Source organism: Grampus griseus (genome assembly GCF_964374135.1).
Source record: "Grampus griseus genome assembly, chromosome: 1".
Taxonomy (NCBI): domain Eukaryota; kingdom Metazoa; phylum Chordata; class Mammalia; order Artiodactyla; family Delphinidae; genus Grampus; species Grampus griseus.
The window spans coordinates 82,397,846-82,423,196 of NC_139017.1; the positions used below are offsets into that span (position 1 = coordinate 82,397,846).

At 36.1% G+C, this 25,351-nt stretch overlaps 1 protein-coding gene across 2 annotated transcripts in view; it reads right to left on the reverse strand.

The window, feature by feature from the left end:
* Positions 1 to 25,351, reverse strand: part of SYCP1 (synaptonemal complex protein 1) — a gene marked incomplete at both ends in the record, with an annotated part of 158,173 nt that overhangs the window by 46,752 nt on the left and 86,070 nt on the right. For both annotated transcript variants that reach the window (XM_082662438.1, XM_082662437.1), the window contains 3 exons: positions 17,735 to 17,797; positions 17,976 to 18,038; positions 23,955 to 24,036. In XM_082662438.1, coding sequence (XP_082518564.1) covers positions 17,735 to 17,797; positions 17,976 to 18,038; positions 23,955 to 24,036 — 208 coding nt within the window. The remainder of the gene's footprint in view (positions 1 to 17,734; positions 17,798 to 17,975; positions 18,039 to 23,954; positions 24,037 to 25,351) is intronic.

Genomic DNA, 25,351 nt, shown 5'->3' on the forward strand with positions numbered 1-25,351 from the left:
GACATGCAGATGGCCAACAGGCAGATGAAAAGATGCTTAACATCACTAACCATCAGGGAAATGCAAATCAAAACCACAATGAGGTGGGGAGGAGTCAAGATGGCAGAGTAGGAGGACATGGAATTCACCTCTCCCAACAAATACATCCACAAATGGAACAATTCTCACAGAGCACCTTCTAAACACTAGCAGAGGACCTTGGACACCTAAAAGGACAAGAAAGATTCCTGCATAACTCAGTAGGATGAAAGAAAGGAAAAAAAGAGGAAGTGGGATGGGATCAGTGCCCCTGGTGGGGAGCTGAAGAAGAGGAGAGGTTCCTGCACCCAGGGAAGCCCCCTCACCAGGGGGAAGATCAGCTGGGACAGAAGGGGAACTTCAGGGGCTCGAAGGAGAGTACAGCAACCAGTCTGTGGCAGGCAGGACAGAGTGAGACCTACACAGATGGTCCATGCCACAGCCCTGCACGCCTCAGCCTGAGACATGTGTCTGCCACTGCAGGCGGGGGCTGGGTGCTGGAACATGGAGTTTGGAGAGCAGACCCAGGGAGAGGTCTGTTGTTGGCTGCGAGGAGACAGCCTGAAGGGACGGGAGTGAGGAGCTGCGCAACTGGGAACATTCGTGGAAGAAGCCTGGGGCACCATCGAAGCGAAGCATCATTGTTGAATGGCACATGAAGGGCGGGGCTGTCATTGCAGCCTCTTTCCCCACGTGCTGGCCCTTGCCTCCATGGGCATTACGAGGAGCTCCCTCCTGAGCAGACTTGCATGCCCTGGTCACCACCTCAGCTCCCCCCAACCTGTCTGGGTGGGCTCACATACCCAAATCACTGCCCCAGCCCCCTCTCGCCAGGGCAGGCTCATGTACTCTGGGGCAACCTCAGAAGCAGGCACCGGTGGGTGACCCACACGCAGATGTGGAGCTGAAACCAAAGCTGAGCCCCAGGGGTTGTGTGACTAAGGAAGAAGAGCTGAAATCTCTCCTTGAGGCTGTGCGAACCACAGATTTACACCCCTGCTGCCAGCTTTGTAAATTCAGCACCTGTGGAACATTTGAAAGGACAATGAGTGCTCCCGAAGATGAGACAGGTCTAGCTTTAGCAAGTGGAGGGTTTGTGGGCACATACACTCAGGAGTTAGGCTAGGCCACAGTCTGAGCAGCCTCCATAGCTCCAACAGTGGGTCCAGGTGCACGATTACTGCAGTCCTTGGACCTGACTTCAGTAGGTCTGTGGTGGTGGCCTGGTGAAAACAATGCCAAAGAGACACCAGGGCCAATCAATTGCTGGCATACCCACAGTTAAGGTGGGTCATGAGCACTGACAACAAAAATGTAATTTGTGAGCCCACACAATGGGTAAAAGGTGACACAACAGAGCACGCTCACAGGTGAACAGTTTCAGAGGAGTAATATTTAGCGGCATCTCTCCCAGTGGGAATGCTCCAATCCTGCCTACCTAGCACTGCAGATCAGAAATACAGCTCCAAAACAGATCTGGGGGCCTCTACTCCAAGAACTAGGGAGCAAACCCTGTCCCTGACAGGGCTGTGACAATCACAGAGCAAAGGGGAGGCCTCACTCAATATCTAGTGCAGGCTCTGGTCACTACAACCTCCTATCAAGGGGATAACGGCCAGCATACACTGGGAAACAGGTGGCAGACATCCATACTAAAAAACAGCCCCCAAACCAAAAAATATTAAACACACAGAGACTACACAAGGACGTTCCCACATAAAAATAGCCCTCCAACACAGTGTGAGGTTCTGGCGTCGGGAGGAAGAGCCACCCGAGCATTTGGCTTTGAAGGCCAGTGGGTCTTGAGTGTGGGAGCCCAACAGAGCTGAGGGATACAGAGACTGCATTCTTAGAGGGCACACACAGGGTCTCATATGCACGGGGACCCAGCACAAAGCAGTATCTCCATAGGAACCTGGGCTAGACCTACCTAGGGGTCTTGGGAGGTCTCCTGGGGAGGCACGGGTTGGCTGTAGCTCACTGTGGAAGCAAGGACACTGGTTGTGGAGACCTCAGGGAATATTGATAAGCATAAGCACTCCTGGAGTTTCCAATTTCAGCACCAAGACCCAGCCCCACAAACAGCATGCAGGTTCCAGCACTGGAACATCTCAGGCCAAACAACCAGCAGGATAGGAATACAACCCTACCCATCAGTAGACAGGCTGCCTAAAGGAGTACTGAGCTCACAGCCACCTCATACCGCTTGACACAGTCCTGCCCACCAGACGGACAAGACCCATCTCCACCCACCAGAGGGCAGGCACCAGTCCCTCCCACCAGGAAACCTCCACAAGGCCCCAGACCAAACTCTTCCACCAAGGAGCAGATACCAGAAGCAAGAGGAACTATGATCCTGCAGCCTGCGGAAAGGAGACCACAAACACAGAAAGTTAGACATAATGAGATGACAGAGAAATATGTTTCAGATGAAGGAAAAAGATAAAAACCCACAAGAACAACTAAATGAAGAGGACATAGGCAACCTACCCAAAAAAGAATTCAGAGTAACAATACTAAAGATGATCCAAAATCTCAGAAAAAGAATGGTGGCACAGACCGAGAAGATACAAGAAATGTTTAACAAACAGCTACAAGATTTAAAGAACAGATATGAACAATACAACAAATGAAATGAAAAATACACTAGAAGGAATCAATAGCAGAATAACTGAGGCAGAAGAATGAACAAGTGAGCTGGAATATAGAATGGTGGAAATCACTGCCACAGAACAGAATAAAGAAGAAAAGAGTTAAAAGAAATGAGGACAGTCTCAGAGACCTCTGGGACAACAATAAATGTACCAAAATTTGCATTATATGGGTCCCAGAAGGAGAAGAGAAAGAGAAAGGGCCTGAGAAAATATTTGAAGAAATTATAGTCAAAAATTTCCCTAATATTAGAAAGGAAACACTCACTTAAGGCCAGGAAGCACAGAGAGTCCCATACAGGATAAACCCAAGGAGGAACATGCCAAAACACATATTAATCAGACAGAAAAAAATTAAATACCAAGAAAAAAATATTAAAAGCAACAAGGAAAAAGTGACAAATAATATACAAGGGAAAACCCATAAGGCTATCAGTTGATTTTTCAGCAGAAACTCTGTAGGCCAGAAGGGAGTGGCAGAATATATTTAAAGTGATGAAAGGGAAAGACCTACAACCAAGAATACTTTACCCAACAAGGCTCTCATTAAGATTCCAGGGAGAAATCAGAAGCTTTACAGATAAGCAAAAGCTAAGAGAATTCAGCAGTACCAAACCAGCCTTACAAAAAATGCTAAAAGAACTTTGCTAGGTGGGGGGAAAAAAAGAGGCCACAACTAGAAACAAGAAAATCACAAATGGGAAAAGTCACTGGTAAAGGCAAACATACAGTAAAAGTAAAAATTCATCAACATACAAACATATCAAAACCAGCAACCGTGAGGAGAGTACAAAAGCAGGAAATGGGAAATGCATTTGAAATTAAGATACCAGCAACTTATAACAACCTTGTATATATAAAGATTGCTATATCAAAACCTCATGGGAACTGCAAACAAAAAACAATAGAATCACACACAAAGAAGGAAAAGCAACCCAAACATAACACTAAAAGATAGTCATTAAATCAAAAGAGAAGAGAACAAAAGAAGAAGGGAAGAAAAATCACCTACAAAAACAAATCCAAAACAATTAAGAAAATGGCAATAAGAACATACATACCGATAACTACCTTAATTGTAAATAGATTAAATGCTCCAATCAAAAGAGGCAGACTGGCTGAAAGAATTTTTTAAAAGACCCATATATATGCTAGAAGAGACCCACTTCAGATCTATGGACACATACAGACTGAAAGTGAGTAGATGGAAAAAGGTATTCCATAAAAATGGAAATCAAAAGAAATCTGGAGTAGCAACACTCATATCAGACAAAATAGATTCTAAAATAATGACTATTATAAGAGAAAAAGAAGGACACTACATAATGACCAAGAGATAAATCCAAGAAGATACAACAATTGTAAATATTTATGCACCCAACATAGGAGCACCTCAATACATAAGGCAAATGCTGACAGCCATAAGAGGGGAAATCGACAGTAACACAATGATAGTAGGGGACTTTAACACCCCACTTTCACCAATGGAGAGATCATCCAAAATGAAAATGAATAAGGCAACACAAGCTTTAAATGATACATTAAACAAGATGGACTTAATTGATATTTATATGACATTCCACCTAAAAACAACAGAATACACTTTCTTCTCAAGTGCTCATGGAACAATTCTGCAATATAGATCATATCTTGGGTCACAAATCAGGCCTTGGAAAATTTAAGAAAATTGAAATAATATCAAGTATCTTTTCCGACCACAAGGCTATGAGACTAGATATCAATTACAGGAAAAAATCTATAAAAAATACAAACACATGGAGGATAAACAATACAGTACTAAATAACCAAGAGATCACTGAAGAAATCAAAGAGGAAATCAAAAAATACCTAGAAACAAATGACAATGAAAACACGACGACCCAAAACCTATGGGATGCAGCAAAAGCAGTTCTAAGAGGGAAGTTTATAGCAATACAATCCTACCTCAAGAAACAAGAAACATCTCAAATAAAACCTAACCTTACACCTAAAGCAATTAGAGAAAGAAGAAAGAAAAAACCCAAAGTTAGCAGAAGGAAAGAAATCGTAAAGATCAGATCAGAAATAAATGAAAAAGAAATGAAGCAAACAATAGATAAGATCAATAAAACTAAAAGCTGGTTCTTTGAGAAGATAAAATTGAGAAACCATTACCAGACTCACCAAGAGAAACAGGGAGAAGACTCAAATCAACAGAATAAGAAATGAAAAAGGAGAAGTAACAACTGACACTGCAGAAATACAAAGGATCATGAGAGATTACTACAAGCAACAATATGCCAATAAAATGGACAACCTGTAAGAAATGGACATATTCTTAGAAAAGCACAACCTTCTGAGACTGAACAGGAAGAAATAAAAAATATAAACAGACCAATCACAAGGACTGAAATTGAGATTGTGATTAAAAATCTTCCAAAAAAGAGAAGCCCAGGACCAGATGGTTTCACAGGCGAATTCTATCAAACATTTATAGAAGAGCTAACACCTATCCTTCTCAAACTCTTCCAAAATATAGCAGAGGGAGGAACACTCCCAAACTCATTCTATAAAGCCACCATCACCCTGATACCAAAACCAGACAAAGATGTCACAAAAAAAGAAAACTACAGGCCAAGTTCACTGATGACCATAGATGCCAAAATCCTCAACAAAATACTAGCAAACAGAATCCAACAAAACTTAAAATGACCATACACCATGATCAACTAGGGTTTATCCCAAGAATGCAAAGATTCCTCAATATATGCAAATCAATGTGATACACCACATTAACAAATTGAAGGATAAAAACCATATGATAATCTCAATAGATGCAGAAAAAGCTTTTGACAAAATTCAGCACCAATTTATGCCAGAAAGTAGGCATAAAGGGACCCTACATCAACATAATAAAGGTCATATATGACAAACCCACAGCCAACATGGTTCTCAATGGTGAAAAACTGAAACCATTTCCTCAAATATCAGGAAGAAGACAAGGTTGCACACTCTTGCCACTATTATTCAATATAGTTTTGGAAGTTTTAGCCACAGCAATCAGATAAGAAAAAGAAATAAAAGGAATACAAATTGGAAAAGAAGAAGTGAAACTGTCACTGTTTGCAGATCACATGATACTGTACATAGGGAATCCTAAAGATGCTACCTGAAAACTACTAGAGCTAATCAATGAATTTGGTAGAGTAGAAAGATACAAAATTACTTCACAGAAATCTCTTGCATTCCTTTACACCAATGATGAAAAGTCTGAAAGAGAAATTAAGGAAACACTGACATTTACCATTGCAACAAAAAAAATAAAATACCTAGGCATAAACCTACCTAAGGAGGCAAAAGACCTGTATGTAGAAAACTACATGACACTGATGAAAGAAATTCAAGATGATACCAACAGATGGAGAGATATATTATGTTCTTGGATTAGAAGAATCAGCATTGTGAAAATGACTATACTACCCAAAGCAATTTACAGATTCAGTGCAATCCCTATCAAACTACCAATGGCATTTTTCACAGAACTAGAAGAAAAAATTGCACAATTTGTATGGAAACACAAAAGACCCCGAATAGCCAAACAATGTTGAGAAAGAAAAATGGAGCTGGAGGACTCAGGCTCCCAGATTTCAGAATATACTACAAAGCTACAGTAATGAAGACAATACGGTATGGGCACAAAAATAGAAATACAGATCAATGGAACAGGAGAGAAAGCCCAGAGACAAACCCATGCACATATGGTCAACTTATATTTGATAAAGGAGGCAAGAGTATACAATGGAGAAAAGACAGCCTCTTCAATAAGTGGTGCTGGGACAACTGGACAGCTACATGTAAAAGAATGAAATTAGAACCCTTCCTAACACCTTACGCAAAATTAAACTCAAAATGGATTAAAGACCTAAATGTAAGGGCAGACAGTATAAAACTCTTAGAGGAAAACATAGGCAGAATACTCTATGACATAAATCACAGCAAGATCCATTTTGACCCACCTCCTAGAGAAATGGAAATAAAAACAAATGGGACCTAATGAAACTTAAAAGATTTTGCACAGCAAAGGAAACCATAAATATACACAAAAAGACAACACTCAGAATGGGAGAAAATATTTGCAAATGAAGCAACTGACAAAGGATTAATCTCAAAAATATACAAGCACCTCATGCAGCTCAATATCAAAAAAGCAAATAATCCAATCCAAAAATGGGCAGAAGACCTAAATAGACATTTCTCCAAAGGAGATATACAGATGGCCAACAAACACATGAAAAGATGCTCAACATCACTAATCATTAGAGAAATGTAAATCAAAACTACAATAAGGTATCACCTCACACCGGTCAGAATCACCATCATCAAAAAATCTACAAACAATAAATGCTGGAGAGGGTGTGAAGAAAAAGGCACCCTCTTGCACTGTTGGTAGGAATGTAAATTGATACAGCCACTATGGAGAACAGTATGGAGGTTCCTTAAAAAACTAAAAATACAACTACCATATGACCCAGCAATCCCACTACTGGGCATATACCCTGAGAAAACCATAATTCAAAAAGAGTCATGTATCACAATGTTCATTGCAGCAATATTTACAATAGCCAGGACGTGGAAGCAACCTACGTGTCCATCAACAGATGAATGGATAAAGAAGATGTGGCACATATATACAGTGGAATATTACTCAGCCATAACAAGAAATGAAATTGTCCCAGAGTCTGTCATACAGAGTGAAGTAAATCAGAAAGAGAAAAATAAATACCGTATGCTAACACATAGATATGGAATCTAAAAAACAAAATGGTTCTGATGAAATAGGGGCAGGACAGGAAAAAGGACACAGACGTAGAGAATGGACTTGACAACACGTGGAGGGGGAAGGGTAAGCTGCGACGAAGTGACAGAGTAGCATTGACACATGTACACTACCAAATATAAAACAGATAGCTAGTGGGAAGCAGCTGCATGGCAGAGGAAGATCAGTTCGGTGTTTTGCAACCACCTAGAGGTGTGGGATAACAGGGAGACACATGAGTAAGAGGTTATGGGGATATACGTATGCATATAGCTGACTCACTTTGTTATACAGCAGAAACTAACACAACACTGTAAAGCAATTATACTCCAATAAAGATGTTAAAAAATGATAAAAAATTAAAGACTGTTACAAGGGATAAGGAAGAACACTACACAATGATCAAGGGAACAATACAAGAAGATATAACAATTGTAAAAATATACGCACCCAACATAGGAGCACCTCAATATATAATGCAAATGCTAACAACCATAAAAGGGGAAATTGACAGTAACACAATAAAAGTGGGGGACTTTAACACCCCACTTATACCAATGGACAGATCATCCAGATAGAAAATCAATAAGGAACCACAGGCCTTAAATGACACATTAGACCATTCGGACTTAACTGATATTTATAAAACATTCGATCCAAAAGCACCAGAATACACTTTCTTCTCAAATGCACACAAAATGTTCTCTAGGATAGATCACATCTTGGACCACAAATCAAGCCTCGGTAAATTTAAGACAATGGAAATCATATCAAGCATCTTCGCCAACCACAACGCTCTGAAATTAGAAATAAATTACAGGAGGGGTTTCCCTGGTGGTGCAGTGGTTAAGAATCCACCTGCCAGTGCAGGGGACATGGGTTTGAGCCCTGGTCCGGGAAGATCCCACATGCTGCAGAGCAACTAAGCCCGTGCACCACAACTACAGAAGCCTGTGCTCTAGAGTCCACGTACCACAACTACTGAGCCTGCACACCTAGAGCCTGTGCTCTGCAACAAACAGAAGCCACCACAATGAGAAGCCCACGCACTGCAACAGAGTAGACCCCGCTCACTGAACCTAAAAGAAAGCCTGTGAGCAGCAACGAGAACCCAAAGCAGCCAAAAATAAAATAAGTAAATAAATAAATAAATAAATTTATTAAATATAAAAATAAAAGAAAGAAATTACAGGAAAAAACTGTAAAAAACACAAACACGAGGAGGCTAAACAATATGTTACTAAACAACCAATGGATCACTGAAGAAATCAAAGAGGAAATCAAAAAATACCTAGAGAAAAATGACAATGAAACATGACAATCTAAAATCTATGGGACACAGTAAAAGCAGTCCCAAGAGGAAAGTTTACAGCAATACAATATTACCTTAGGAAACAAGAAAAATATCAAATAACTTAACCTTACACTTAAAGCAACTAGAGAAAGAAAAACAAACAAAGCCCAAAGTTAGTAGAAGGAAAAAACTCATAAAGATCAGAGCAGAAATAAATGAAATAGAGACAAAGAAAACAAGATCAATGAAATTAAAAGCTGGTTCCTTGAAAAGATAAACAAAATTGATAAACCTTTAGGCAGACTCATCAAGAAAAAAAGGGAAAGGGCTCAAATCAATAAAATTAGGACATTACTACAAGCAACTACACACCAATAAAATGGACAACCTAGAAGAAATGGACAAATTCTTAGAAGGGTACAATCTCCCAAGACTGAACCAGGAAGAAATAGAAAACATGAACAGACCAATCACAAGTACTGAAATTGCAACTGTGATTTTAAAATTTCCAACAAACGAAAGTCCAGAACCAGATGGCTTCACAGGCAAACTGTATCAAACATTTAGAGAAGAGTTAACACCTATTCTTCTGAAACTCTTCCAAAAAATTGCAGAGAAAGAAACACTCCTAAGCTCATTTTATGAGGCCACCAACACCCTGATACCAAAACCAGACAAAGATACCACAATAAAAGAAAATTACACATGGATGAACAGAGACACAAAAATCCTCAACAAAATACTAGCAAACCGAATCCAACAAACAATACGTTAAAAGTAGCATACACCATGATCAAGTGGGATTTATCCCAGGGATGCAGGAGTTTTTAATATATGCAAATCAGTGGGACACACCACATTAACAAACTGAAGAATAAAAACCATACGATCATCTCAGTAGATGCAGGAAAAGCTTTTGACAAAATTCAACACCCATTTATGATAAAAGCTCTCCAGAAAGTTGGCATAGAGGGAACCTACCTCAACATAATAAAGGCCATATATGACAAACCCACAGAAACCCTTATTCTCAGTGGTGAAAAACTGAAAGCAGTGTATATATGTCCATGCCACTCTCTCACTTTGTCACAGCTTACCATTCCCCCTCCCCATACCCTCAAGTCCATTCTCTAGTAGGTCATAGCTAGTGGGAAGCAGCCACATAGCACAGGGAGATCAGCTCGGTGCTTTGTGACCACCTAGAGTGGTGGGATAGGGAGGGTGGGAGGGAGGGAGACACAAGAGGGAAGAGAGATGGGAACATATGTATATGTATAACTGATTCACTTTGTTATAAAGCAGAAACTAACACACCACTGTAAAACAATTATACTCCAATAAAGATGTAAAAAAAAAAAACAAAAACTGAAAGCATTTCCTCTAAGATCAGGAACAAGACAAGGATGTCCACTCTTGCCACTTTTATCCAACATAGTTTTGGAAATCCTAGCCATGGAAAACAGAGAAGAAAAAGAAATAAAGGGAATCCATATTGCAAAGGAAAAAGTAAAACTGTCACTGTTTGCAGATGCCATGATACCATACACAGAAAATCTTAAAGATGCCACCAGAAAACTACTAGAGCTCATCAATGAATTTGGCAAAGTTGCAGGATACTAAATTAATACACAGAAATGTTGCATTCCTATACAAATAAATTAATACACAGAAATGTTGCATTCCTATACACTGACAACAAAAGATCAGAAAAAGAAACTGAGGAAACAATCCCATTTACCATCGCATCAAAAAGAATACAATACCTAGGAATAAACCTATCTAAGGAGGCAAAAGACCTGTACTCTGAAAGCTATAAGATGCTGATGAAAGAAATCAAAGATAACACAAACAGATGGAGAAATATACCATATGCTTGTATTGGAAGAATCAATGTTGTCAAAATGACTATACTACCCAAGTCAATCTATAGACTCAATGCAACCCCAGCAAATTACCAATGGCCTTTTTTACAGAAATAGAACAAAAAAAAATTTTAATTCGTATGGAAACATAAAAGACCCCAAATAGTCGAAGCAATCTTGAGAAAGAAAAATGGAGCTGGAGGAATCAGACACCCTGACTTCAGACAATACAAAGCTACAATAATCAAAACAGTATAATATTGGCACAAAAACAAAAATATAGCTCAATGCAACAGAATAGAAAGTCCAGAGATAAACTCACGCACCTATGGTGAACTGATCTATGACAAAGGAGGCAAGAATATACAATGGAGAAAAGACAGCCTCTTCAATAACCAGTGCTGGGAAAACTGGACAGCTTTATGAGAAAGAATGAAATTAGAACACTCCCTAACACCATACACAAAAATATACTAAAACTGGATTAAAGACCTAAATGTAAGGCCGGATACTATAAAACTCTTAGAGGAAAACATAGGCAGAACACTCTCTGACATAATTGTAGCAATATCTTTTTGGATCCACCTCCTAGAGTAACTAAAATAAAACAAAAATAAACAAATGGGACCTAACTAAACTTAAAAGCTTTTGCACAGCAAAGGAAGCCATAAACAAAATGGAAAGACAACCAAAAAAACAAGAAAAAATATTTGCAAGCAAAGTGACTGACAAGGGATTAATCTCCAAAATATACAAACAGCTCACACAGCCCAATATTAAAAAAACAAACAATCCAATCAAAAACTGGGCAGAAGATCTAAACAGACATTTCTCCAAAGAAGACATACAGATGGCCAAAAGCACATGAAAAGATGGTCAACATCACTTATTACTAGAGAAATGCAAATCAAAACTACCACGAGGTATCACCCCTCACCTGTCAGAATGACTATCCTCAAAGACAACAAATAACAAGCATTGATGAGGATGTGGAGGAAAGGGAACCCTCATGCACTGTCAGTAGAAATGTAAATTGGTACAGCCACTGTGGAAAACAGTATGGAAATTCCTCAGAAAATTAAAAAAGAACACTACCCTATGATGCAGCAATTCCATTTCTGGGTGCTTTTCTGAGGAAAGCAAAAACACTAATTTGAAATATATATGTACCCCTATGTTCCTTGTAGCATTATTTACAATAGTCAAGATATAGAAGCAACCTAAATGTCCATCAACAGATGAACCAATAAAATTTCAACCATTCTTGTAGGTAGGGCCCACTTTCATAGGTGTGAGACCTATGTAGTCATACAATGCTCTCTGATTAGTTTCCAGCCTATTTTGAATTTTTTAAGAATATTTGAACTAGGTGCCCCACCTTTTCATTTTGCACTGAGCCCTACATATTATGTGGCTAGTCCTGCTTAGGGGTGTAGTGATATTCCATTGTGATTTTATTTTTATTTCTGTAACTAATAGTGTTAAATATTTCTTCATGAGCTAATCAGTCATTAGTATATTTCCTTTGTGAAGTGTCTATTCAAGTCTTTTGCCCACTTTTTAATTTTTATTATGATAAAATACCCATAACATAAAATTTGCCATCTTAACCTTTCTAAACCATACAGTTCATTTACATGGTTATGCAACCAATCCCCAGAACTCTTTATCTCATAAAACTGAAACTCTATACCCATTAAATAATTCCCCACTACCCCCCTCGCACAGTCCCTGGCAACCACCACTCTCTAGCCCATAAATTTGACAACCCTAGGTACCTCACATAAGTAGAATAATATTTGTCTTTTTGTGACTGGCTTCTTTCACTTAGCTTATGCCCTCAAGGTTTATTCATGCCGTAGCATATATCAGAATTTCCTTCTTTCTTAAGGCTGGGTAAAATTTCATTCTATGTATATACCACATATTGTTTGTCACTCATTAGTCAATGAATGTTGAGTTGCTTCTACCTTTCAGCTATTGTGAATAATGCTGCTAAAAACACGGGTGTATACATATTTCTTTCAGACCCTACTTTCAATTCTTTAGGTATATGCACAGAGATGGAATTACCAGATCATATGTTAATTCAATTTTTAATTTTTGAGTAACCACCAGACTGCTTTCCATAGCAATGGTACCATTTGACATCCCACCAACAGTGTACAAGGATTCCAATTTCTCTACAATTTCACAAATATGTCTTATGTTCTTTTTTTTTTTTAATAGTACCCATCCTAATGGATGTGAGGTGGCATCTTATTGTGGTTTTGATTTGCATTTTCCTAATGATTAGTGATGTTGAAGATCTTTTCATGTACCTATATACCATTTATACATCTTCTGTGGAGAAATATTTATTCAAGTCCTTTGCCCATTTCCAATCCAGGTTGTTTGTAGTTGTCTTTTGCCAATTTTGAATTGGAATATTTGTATTTTAGTGTTGAGTTTTAAGAGTTCTTTATATATTCTGGATATATGTTATTTGTCAAACAAATATTTTTGTCAGTATTTTCGTCTTCTTTGTACTTTGCCTGTTTTCTTTTTTTTTTTTTTTTCCCGGTACGCGGGCCTCTCACTGTTTGTGGCCTCTCCGGACGCGCAGGCTCAGTGGCCATGGCTCACGGGCCTAGCCGCTCTGCGGCATGTGGGATCTTCCCGGACCGGGGCACGAACCCATGTCCCCTGCATCGGCAGGCGGACTCTCAACCACTGCGCCACCAGGGAAGCCCGCCTATCTTCTTAATGATACCTTTTGATATGCAGATCTTTCAGATTTTGATGAAGTCTAATTTATCATATTTTTATGAATATTGCTAGTTCACTTACTAGTACACTAGTGACTTTGTAGAAACCTTAGAATTTTCAGTGTAGACCATCACATCGCTTAAGAAGAAACAGTTTTACATATTGTTTTACAATCTATATAACTTTATTCCTTTTTCTTGCCTTAATGTACTAGCTAGAACCTCCAATACAATGTTGAATGGGGTAGTAAGAGCAGACACTGTTCTTGATACTAAAGAGAAAGTATTCAGTCTTTCATCATTAAGTATGATGCTAGCTCTAGGTATTTTGTAGGTATTCTGTATTAGACTGATAAAGTCTCCTTTTATACCTAGTTTTGTTGAAATTTTTTTATCAAGAATGAGTGGGGAATTTTGTCAAATGTTTCTCTGCAATCATTGAGCTGATTATATTTTTCTATTTAATCACTTGATACAGTAAATTACACTGATAGTTTCAAATTTTAAACCTAACTTAAGTTTCAAAAACCCCCACTTCTTCAATGTAATATGGTTTTAATATATTGCTAGATTATATTTACTGGTATTTTTTTAAGGGTTTTATGTCTCTATAAAGGATACTGGTCTGTAATTTTTTTTCTTGTAATATCTTTATCAGGATTTTGTATCAAAAAACTAGTTGGGAATTGTTTCCCCTCTTCTATTTTTTGAAAGAATTTGTAGAACACTGGCATTATTTCTTCCTGAAGTGTGTGTTAGAATTCACCTGAGAACTTCCAGATCAGGATTTTCTCAAGGAAATTTTTTTTTGAATTTTATTTAATTTGTTTTTATACAGCAGGTTCTTATTAGTTATCTATTTTATACATATTGGTGCATATATGTCAATCCCAATCTCTCAATTCATCCAACCACACCCCCACACACACTTCCCCCCTTGGTGTCCATACGTTTGTTCTCTACATCTGTGTCTCTATTTCTGCCCTGCAAACCGGTTCATCTGTACCATTTTTCTAGATTCCACAAATATGCGTTAATATATGATATTTGTTTTTCTCTGACTTGCTTCACTCTGTATGACAGTCTTTAGGTCCAACCACATCTCTACAAATGACCCAATTGAGTTCCTTTTTATGGATAAGTAATATTCCATTGCATATACGTACCACATCTTCTTTATCCATTCGTCTGTCAATGGGCACTTAGGTTGCTTCCATGACCTGGTTATTGTAAATAGTGCTGCAATGAACACTGGGGTGCATGTGTCTTTCTGAATTATGGTTTTCTCTGGGTATATGCCCAGTAGTGGGATTGCTGGATCACATGGTAATTCTATTTTTAGTTTTTCTAGGAACTTCCATACTGTTCTCCATAGTGGCTATATCAATTTACATTCCAACCAACAATGTAAGAGGGTTCCCTTTTCTTCACACCCTCTCCAGCATTTGTTTGTAGATTTTTTTGATGATGGCCATTCTGACCGGTGTGAGGTGATACCTCATGGTAGGTTTGATTTGCATTTCTCTAATAATTAGTGATGTTGAGCATCTTTTCATGTGCTTTGGGCCATCTGTATGTCTTCTTTGGAGAAATGTCTGTTTAGATCTTCTGCTCATTTTTTAATTGGGTTGTTTGTTTTTTTGATATTGAGCTGCATGAACTGTTTATATATTTTGGAGATTAATCCTTTGTCTGTTGATTCGTTTGCAAGTATTTTCTCCCATTCTGGGGGCTGTCTTTTTGTCTTGTTTATAGTTTCCTTTGCTGTGCAAAAGCTTTTAAGTTTCATTAGGTCCCATTTGTTTATTTTTGCTTTTATTTCCATTACTCTAGGAGGTGGGTCAAAAAGGATCTTGATGTGATTTATGTCATAGAGTGTTCTGCCTGTTTTCCTCTAAGCGTTTTATAGTGTCCAGTCTTACATTTAGGTCTTTAATCCATTTTGAGTTTACTTTTGTGTATGGTGTTAGGGAGTGTTCTCATTTCATTCTTTTACATGTAGCTGTCCAGTTTTCCCAGCACCACTTACTGAAGAGACTGTCTTTTCCCCATTGTATATCCTTGACTCCTTTGTCATAGATTAGTTGACATAGGTGTGTGGGTTTATCTCTGGGCTTTCTATCCTGTTCCATTGATCTATATTTCTGTTTTTGTGTCAGTACTACATTGTCTTGATTACTATAGCTTGGTAGTATAGTCAGAAGTCAGGGTGTCTGATTCCTCCAACTCCATTTTTCTTTCTCAAGATTGCTTTGGTTATTCAGGGTCTTTTGTGTCTCCATACAAATTTTAAGATTTTTTTCTTCTAGTTCTGTGAAAAATGCCATTGGTAGTTTGATAGGAATTGCACTGAATCTGTAGATTGCTTTGGGTAGCATAGTCATTTTCACAATATTGATCCTTCCAATCCAAGAACATGGTATATCTCTTCTCTAGGAGATTTTTGATGACAAATTCAATTTCCCTGATATATGGCTCTTCAGATGTACTGTTTCATCTTGTGTCAGTTTTTAGGAAGTTAGGTTTTCCAAGAAATTTGCCCATATATACAATGGAATATTACTCGGCCATAAAAAGGAATGAAATTGGGTCATTTGCAAAGACATGGATGGACCTACAGACTGTCATACAGAGTGAAGTAAGTCAGAAAGAGAAAAACAAATATCGTACAAACGTATATATGTGGAATCTAGAAAAAATGGTACAGATGAACTGGTTTGCAAGGCTGAAACAGAGACACAGATGTAGAGAACAAACGTATGGACAGCAAGGGGGAAAAGCGGGGGTGGGGGTGGTGGTGGTGGTGGGAAGAATTGGGAGATACATATATACACTAATATGTATAAAATCGATAACTAATAAGAACCTGCTGTATAAAAAAGTTAAATTTAATTAAATTTTAAAAAAATAAATTTGCCCATTTCATCTAAGTTTCAAATTTATTGATATAATGTTGTCCATGACATTCCTTTGTTATCCTTTTAATATTTACAGTATCTATATGGTAATGCCCTATTTTATTCCTGCCTTCAGTGAATTTTACTCTCTCTCCTTTTGTAATCAACCCTGCTAGGGGCTTATCAATTTTATTAATATTTTCAAAGAATCAACTTTTGATTTCATTAATTTTTGTCTTTGTCTCTCTTATTTCTTTGATCTCTCTTTTCATTTTTATTATTTCCTTTGGTCTACTTTCCATGGGTTTCATTTGCTCACCTCTTTTCAGTATCTGGGTGAAAACCTAGGTCATTTCTCCTTTTCTAAAATAAACATTATTTATAAATTTCCCTACAAGAACTGCTTTAGTTGCATCCCACAAATTTTGGCATATTGTATTTCTATGATCGTTCCATTTAAAATAATTTCTAATTTTCCTTGTGATTTCTTCTTTGGCCCATGAGTTACTTACTAGTATAATGCTTAATTTCCAAATATTTAGGCTTTTCCAGATATCCTATGGTTACTTATTTGTAATTTAATTCTGTTGTAGTGAGAGAATATACTCTATAAGACTTTAAAATTTTTAAATGTATGGTCCAGCATATGGTCTATCTTGGTAAACAACCTATGTGCACTTCAAAAGAATTTACAGTTGTAGCTATAATGTTCTACAAATGTCAATTAAGTCAAGGTAGTTAATAATGTTGTTCAAATTTTGTATATTCTTACCTATTTTCTTCTAGTTGCATCAATTGCTGAAAGAGGGCTATTACAACCCCCAAATATAATAATGAAATTATCTATTTCTCATTTTAGTTTTTTATGTTTTTACTTCACGTATATTGAAGCTCTGCTATTAAGAACAAATACATTCATGACTGTTATATCTTCCTGATGAACTGATACCTTTATCATTATCAAATGCCCCTTAGGATCTCTGATAATACTCCTTGTATTTCAATCTATTATATGTGTTATAAAAATTGTTATTCCAGCTTTTCTATGCTTACTGTTTGTATAGCATATGACATATCTTTTTCCATATTTTTACTTCAACTTCCTTTTATCTTTATATTTAATAAAGTGTGTCTCTTGCAGGGAGCATATAGTGTGGCCTTGACTTTTTTATCCAGATTAACAATTCCAAGGCTCCACCCCAAACCTACTCAAGTTCAATTTTCAATGTATGGGTAAGGAATATGAAGACATATATATACACACACGTACATATATTCTAAGCTGCTTAGATGATTTTAACATAGATAAACCAAAGATGTGCACTCTACTACAACTAAAAGGATTGATCCCCACAATCTCAAAAGATAATGATTGAAAATAATTGCTACAATATAAATAAAGGGCTTAAAATTCCTAAATTCTCATCTATGTGTTAGTATTTTTAAAACAAAAATAAGGATTCCAAATACCTTTATCTCATAAACATTCAGTTGCTTGCTTTCTGCTGTACTTTTTTTTTTTAAGGCCTTATTCTGTTAAAAGATAAAAATAAAGGATTATGTTTAATATCAAAGTGATTCAAACTTGCACTGTTACTGACTTAGACTAAAATTACTAAAGTAAAGGAAAGCATTATTCTCTAAAACTGTAGTGAAAACATAGGTTGTTTTTTTTTTTTTAAATAGTTTTATTTTGAGAATCAGTACATACCTCCTGCTGGAGTTCTTCAATAACCTTGCTTTTATTTTCAACTTGTTTCCTTAAATTGTTACACTAAAAAATCAAGAGAAATTTAAAATATTTTATTCAATATTCCAGTCAAAATAATTTCAAACTAACAAAAATATTAGCATAGAGATCACTTCAAAAATCATGTCGTTAAATAATTCCATTAATGTCAAAAATTATGTGAACAAGTACAAATTTTAATAGATTATCTCAGTACAAATTTGAAATTCTTAAAATGTCTTAATCTACTTAAAGAACACATGAATTCAATTACTTTAAGGGAAAAGTACCTTTTACTGAATCCCATACAGAGGGCTGAATTATATAATTAATTGGATTTTGGAAAGCCAGCCAGAGGAATAACTATAATTTGTCTTCTTTCTTATTCATTATTCCCCATTTATCATTTATGAAATCTCTTTTACTTATTATATTTGGGGAAGGGGAATAATATAATACTCTATCTCCTCTATAATACTCTATCTCCTCCTAAATACATTCTAATTCCTCTTACAGAAATACCATCTAAATCATTTTTTTAATATCTCACTTTGAGGGACTATTTCACCTGGCTACACATGTAGAATTGGATTAAGAGGTACTAGCCCAAAAATATATGGAGCACCATAAATGCAGCACAGATTTCTAAAGGGTCCTAAAACATTACAGATATATAAGCTGTTCTAATTTCCATCAAAGTAGAAAGAAAGTCCAACGGGAAAAATATTTTAATATCCACAATTAGCACAAAATGCTGTGTTAAATATCTTTCTTGAAATACTCATATGTAGTCATAGTCAGCAACTATTCTGAAACTGAATAAGGTATGATACTGGGGTTTACAAGTGATTTATTTAATCTAAATTTTACTGTGCACCATCCCCCTCAATGGTCTATTTCAGAAAACTCAAAAGAAAACTGAAGAAGAAAAGCCATAGAAAAGTGAGAAACATTTTACTGATTATCATGCCAATTGGCAGGTATAAACATATTAGGTGAAACTATTTGTGTATACAATTTTTATTTATTAAAAAAATCAAAGACTTCCATTTTTGACAGAAAAATCACCTAGATACTCTGAACAACTTTCCTGATAAAAATAATTTGAAAGTAAATATCTAAAAAATAAGGAATCTGCCTACTTGAAATTACAACTTTAAAGTGTCGTAATAGTAGGTTTGAGGCTAGCATCAAAGGCAGCACTTGGCCTACGGGTATCTGCTGAACATACCTAGGGTCAAAGAGATAGGAGATAAAACTCAGAGCTCACTAAAGGTAGAGAATCCAATAAGAGAACCCTGCATAAAGTCACAAACTCAAAGGACTACCTACTCAGTGAAAGTGTAAACAAGAAATAAATCTGCCACACAGAAGGGTACAGTAAGGAAACTTGTCTGTCTTGACCCTGGCACTGAGTGAATGTTATGAAAACTGTCCTGAAAATTTGTAGCCATGAGGTGGCCTTATATTGGATTGGGGAGGGGAGCGGGGCAGTCATTTATAGCTGGATTCATACTATCTCTATAATCTCAAAAAACTTCAAATGGAGAATTTACTTTAAAACGGGCTCCTCGTTAGTAGTGTCCCCAAGAAAATCTTTCTGGGAGGATACCAATTTCAACACAAGCCTCAAAGAATTACCACAGGTAAAAAACCAAGGAATCAGAAAACATAAATAAGGCTCAAAGAATAAAAAGTCAGCAGAAAGAACAAAGAGCAAAATCAGACCTGAAGAAGACTTCAGATATTGATATTATCAGACAAAGAATATCATATTAAAATATATTAAATATTTTTTAAAATTAAAGACTTGAAACTATGAAAAAGAAATGAGAGACCATAAACAACAATTGAGCAGATTTTTAAAAGAACTAATTAAAACTTCAGTAATGAAAAATATAATTAAAATTTAAAACTCAATAGACAGGAAAATAGGTTACTTCTTGGCCTTACCACATGAATGCTGAACACATTTTAAAAATATCAGTTTGAAGTATCACCAGATTATTAACTTTGCCCAAAAAAGCACATGTTTTATGCATTTCTCTGTTCTTCAGACCATCAAAACTTATTCCCTTGAGAGTTAATATTGATGATCATATTTTTCTGCTACTCAGTTTTTCCTAAAAACTATCTTTATAACTGACACTACTACATATTATAAAAACCATCTTTATAACTGTAATTATGACAGTTAAAAAAATATGTATATTTTACTAAAAGGATAATGACATCAGATCTATCAACTTTGCCATTTTGACTGGACCATCTCACTGTCCCTTATTTCTGAATAAACTAATGAAAATTAAAGTAACTTAAGTTTTCAATCCTTTTAAATTTAAATAATATCCAAATTTAGGACTAATTAATATATTTGGTGGAATACCCAGAAATTCTTGAAAAGATTTTAAAGTATTACAGTTATTTTTAAGTCAAATAATTCATGTACAAAAAATCAAAGAATTTTATTCACCAGAATTCTAGGTAGAAGAAAATAGTGTTAATTATTAGAGGTCGGAACTTCAGAAAGTGAACTATGCTTTCCGAAAGACTACTCACTGACTCACTATACAGAAAGTCAAGTTTAAGACAAGTGTGTGGTGAAGGGCAGAGAAGGGAAAAGTGAATTGGTATTGCCAGCCAGGCAGTAAAAACATTTCACATAAAGAAAGCAGAAATTTTTCTGCAGCTCCCTTGATTATAAGAATTGGAGAGATATCTAAGAATGATTTTTAAAAGCATCTTGCCACTCTAAAGATATCCACAACAAATGCAGCTGCTAAGAGAATGAAATTTGGGGAAAGAGAAGAGATAGCTGAAGATCAGTTTAATGAAGCTTTCTTTGGTCTTTGAAGCATTATGCAAAAACTCCTTATCCCAGAGCCTCTTCAAAGAAACCTGTAGTAAAAATCCTATACTATTTCTCGGGGAGGGGAAAGGGTAAGCTGGGACAAAGTGAGAGAGTGGCATGGACTTATATATACTACCAAATGTAAAATAGATAGCTAGTAGGAAGCAGCCGCATAGCACAGGGCAATCAGCTCAGTGCTTTGTGACCACCTAGAGAGGTGGGATAGGGAGGGTGGGAGGGAGACACAAGAGGGAGGAGATATGGGGATATATGTATATGTATAGCTGATTCACTTTGTTATAAAGCAGAAACTAACACACCATTGTAAAGCAATTATACTCCAATAAAGATGTTAAAAAAAAATCCTATACTATTCCTGAAAGCCTTCAAAGTGGAATTGAGATTTCTTTGTACAGGACAATGTAAAGGTTGGCCCTAAAGAATCTAGCCATACATATTTTGTTACAAAGTCTCTATTCCTAAATATTTTTCACATTTGATAATACCTTGTTTTCTAATATCTTCATTTGTTTATCTTTTTTTACGACTTCACATTCAATGCTTCGAGCCTAAAAAACATTATTTGACATCAGATTTTTAAAAAATGTTAACAGAATTTCTATTTTCTGAGTATCTTTTAGACATGGAATTATAAAGCTTAGTCTTATATTTCTACAAAAACATTTATCAGCTCTCCCAGTTTAGTTCAGTAACCTTTTTTAAAAAAGAAATTCTTTTTGTGTCTATATGTCAATGTTCATTATTCTTATCTTAGCATTAATATCACTTTACAATATTTTATTAGCTTTCCCAGTTTATACTGAATTTTTTTAAACTATATATAAATGTTTATAATTTGTTAAATATGTTCTTCACAAACTTTTGTTAAACTGAACTTTGTAACAATCCAATGATATAGAAAAGTAGGTATTATTATCCCCACTTTAGAGATGAGGAAACAAAGGCTCAGATAAACTACGTATGAAATAATAAATGTCTGAACTAACGTAGTGAATTGGGATAAGAGAAGAGTGTAATGAATTTCAATGTCAGCCAAAATATCCAAGAAATATTTGTATTTTAAATTCTTTCCAGAAAACTGTTTCAACAGGTAAATTGAAATCCAACCATGGAAAGCTGAAACATGCTATCAACTTGTCTTGCATTTCGTTGTTGTTTTTTTTTTCCTTAACTCATCATTAATATTTTCTACTTTGGTAAAATAAATTTACGTTCTTAGTGGAAGATTTTTATTTTACATTAAACATGAAATTCATGTTTTTCCCTACACCAACAAAATTAGTGTTTTGAAGCAGCCCTCTGATACAAATTTTAAAGTAGTGAATTACATACCAAGTCTTTAGGAGATTAAATTCATTTTTTTCGGGTTGAATTTAACAAATAAATATGAAACTCAAAGAAAAAATAGCTTTTTGAGAAAAATATACGATATAGTCTAAAGAATGTTAGAGAGGCAGCTCTACCACTTCTTAGTCATGTAGCTTGTCAAGTTTTTACCCTTTGAAGGCCTGACTTCCTAATTCATAAAATGAGAACAAAAATGACTTCCAGTTTAAGATAACATACATAATCTAGAATGTTCCTGGTTCATTGCAAGCCCTTAAAAATATAGTTCATCTCATCCTTAGACTATTCCAATAGTCTTAGAGCTCTCCAACGTATAAATAAAATTATGACACTTCTCAGGTGAAAACTCTTCAATAACCTCAAACTCCTAAATATAGCTATGTGGCCTTAAATGATCTACCCTCATTTTCCCCCACCCTCATTTTTCCCCATCTTCATCTCTCCACTCGCATGTCCTCGCCTCTCAGCTTTCCCTCCTCTCTCCACTCTCACCACTATCTTAAACTCTACCTTTCAGCCAAGATAAACTTTGTCTAGTTGCTTAAATATGATGGGCTCTCTCATACTTCATATACAATGTGTGTATGTGTATGTGTGTGTGTGTGTGTGTGTGTGTGTGTGTGTGTGTGTTTAACTTGGAATACTCTTCTTTTCCCTGATATACTTGTGCCCACACCTCTGCCTTCCACTAATTCCTATTAATCAGAGGTTTCAAAATGAATGTTGCTTCTTCCAGGAAGCTTGTCCTGACTCAAGTTTAGATAGATGCCCTTTCCATGGGCTCCAACAGCAATTACATAGAAGACCTATGTTTTGGTCTGGCCAGCATCCTTTCCTGGAAAGACTCTTTCAGTGTAAATTTCACAGTAATCCTGCTTAGTTCATAAAGCTTGATGGGGACTGATATGTCTCCAAGGATGGCAATGCAGCTCAGGCTTGGACAGATTACTCTATCCCCTAACTGCAATGAATGGCTCAGGTATAAGTGAGCTAAACTAGGCCAGAGTCCTCTCTAAGATTTTTTTCAGAGCTTTCAAGACTATTTTTTATAGCCTTCCAATTTATTCCAGTGCCTTTCACCTCTCCCTATTCCATTTTCAAAAATTAAAAATGTTACTTGCCTAATGAAAAAACTTAATTGGATACTATTGTCCACCAAAACAAATTAAAAACAAACTTAGCACCCAGAACAGTGCCTGGCACATCGTAGGTAGTCAGTAATATTTGTGGAATGAATGAAAAAACACAGTCAAGGCTTTCACAATCTAGGTTGATCAGCACAATCTATTTTGGCACCCTTTTCTCCCTCTATGTATGTTATATACTATAATCATGTCACATACTTTATACTATTCCACTTTTGTGAATAATCTTCCCTAAAAGCCTTCTTCCTATCTCAACTCTTTGAAATCATTTCCACCAATGCACAACACAAATTTATTAATCAATTTATCAGTATATTTCATATTACTAAAGTATGAGCCTTTTATTTAGCCTAAAATATAAATCAACATTTATAAATGCTCACTATTTAAAGAAATTTAGAATCATGCCACTATTTCTTCTAGATATAAACCACATAAGCAAAATAACCCAACGTGGCCCCTATTTTTAAGGTCAATAGCCTACAACAGTCCTTGGCCCACTAATTATTTATACAATAGTATACTTTTTCTTGACACGTGGTATTGCTTTTATGATTTAAAATTTTGTGATAGAATCTTTTATTAAATACAACATACCTTTTCTTCACTCTTGTCCAATTTATATTTAACTTCATCTCCTTTCTGTTTTAGTTCTTCTTTCACAGATTCCAGTTCATTCCTTAAAGAAATAGAAGAGTGATACTGTAATAAAATCTATATTTTCATTTTATTCCCTTTCTGGAATTCCTAAAACGGTCGACTATTTAATTTTTTGTTGGTTTATATTTTCATTTTGTTTGATAATTTTTCATGCGTTAATGTCAATAAGCACAATTCTACTCCTACATTTAAATTAATTTATACATTTATTTTGAAATTACTTAGATCTTTATAGCCATTTTTCCATAAAAAAAGAAACTCCTAGATAGGAAAACTTATTTCTTATTTAAGTCAAGATTTCACTTTACTGTTTTCTTAGTCATAAATTAGTCATCATTCTAAGACATAGTCGTAATGTTGTACAGATAAATTAGGGACATATATACCAGTGATTTTAAAGAAGAACTACATGACTGAGATATTTGCGTATACCTGTATCCTTATATATGTACAGAGTATCTCTGGAAACATACACAAGAAACCATGATACCTCTGGAGAGGGAAACTGGATATCAGGAAGACAAAAGGCAAGCAAAACAGGTTTCTTTCCCCATGTCCTTTTGTCCTTTTGATTTTTACACCACATGCATGTATTATCCTTTCAAACTTTTTTCAATTTAAAATCTGTCTGTTGCATATGAAAACAAGGGTGTTTTGTCTCAGAAGGATACTTAAAGCTCTTTCTTTCTTTCTTTCTTTCTTTTTTTTTTTTTTTTTTTTTTGTGGTACGTGGGCCTCTCACTATTGTGGCCTCTCCTGTTGCAGAACACAGGCTCCGGACGCACAGGCTCAGCGGCCATGGCTCACGGGCCCAGCCGCTCCGCGGCATGTGGGATCTTCCCAGACCGGGGCACGAACCTGTGTCCCCTGCATCGGCAGGTGGACTCTCAACCACTGCGCCACCAGGGAAGCCCTAAAGCTATTTCTAATTGTAGACTCTCTTGTTACTACAACTGATATGTTACTGGGTCTAATGTAAATGCATGGAATAGTATTCAATCACGTGGAATAACTTGGCCTTGTAAGAACTGAATCTAGGATGTTTACTCTTCAACTGAGTTTAAAATTTTTAATTGGCATATTCTTACTTTTCCTAAATATATTTTTATTTACAGTTCTGTAAGTCCATAGAGTAGGCAGATGTACAAAAAGATATTATCCAAACAACTTAAATTCTCTTAAATTAAAAGCAGCCTTTCCCTAAAAAATATCTTCACTTTTTATCCCCAAAATGTACAGTGGCTTAATTACAGATTTAGTCTATAAATAACAGTTACTTCTGAAGAAGAAAAGTAAGCATAAAGGACAAAAGTAATCTTTAGAAGCATAGTAAA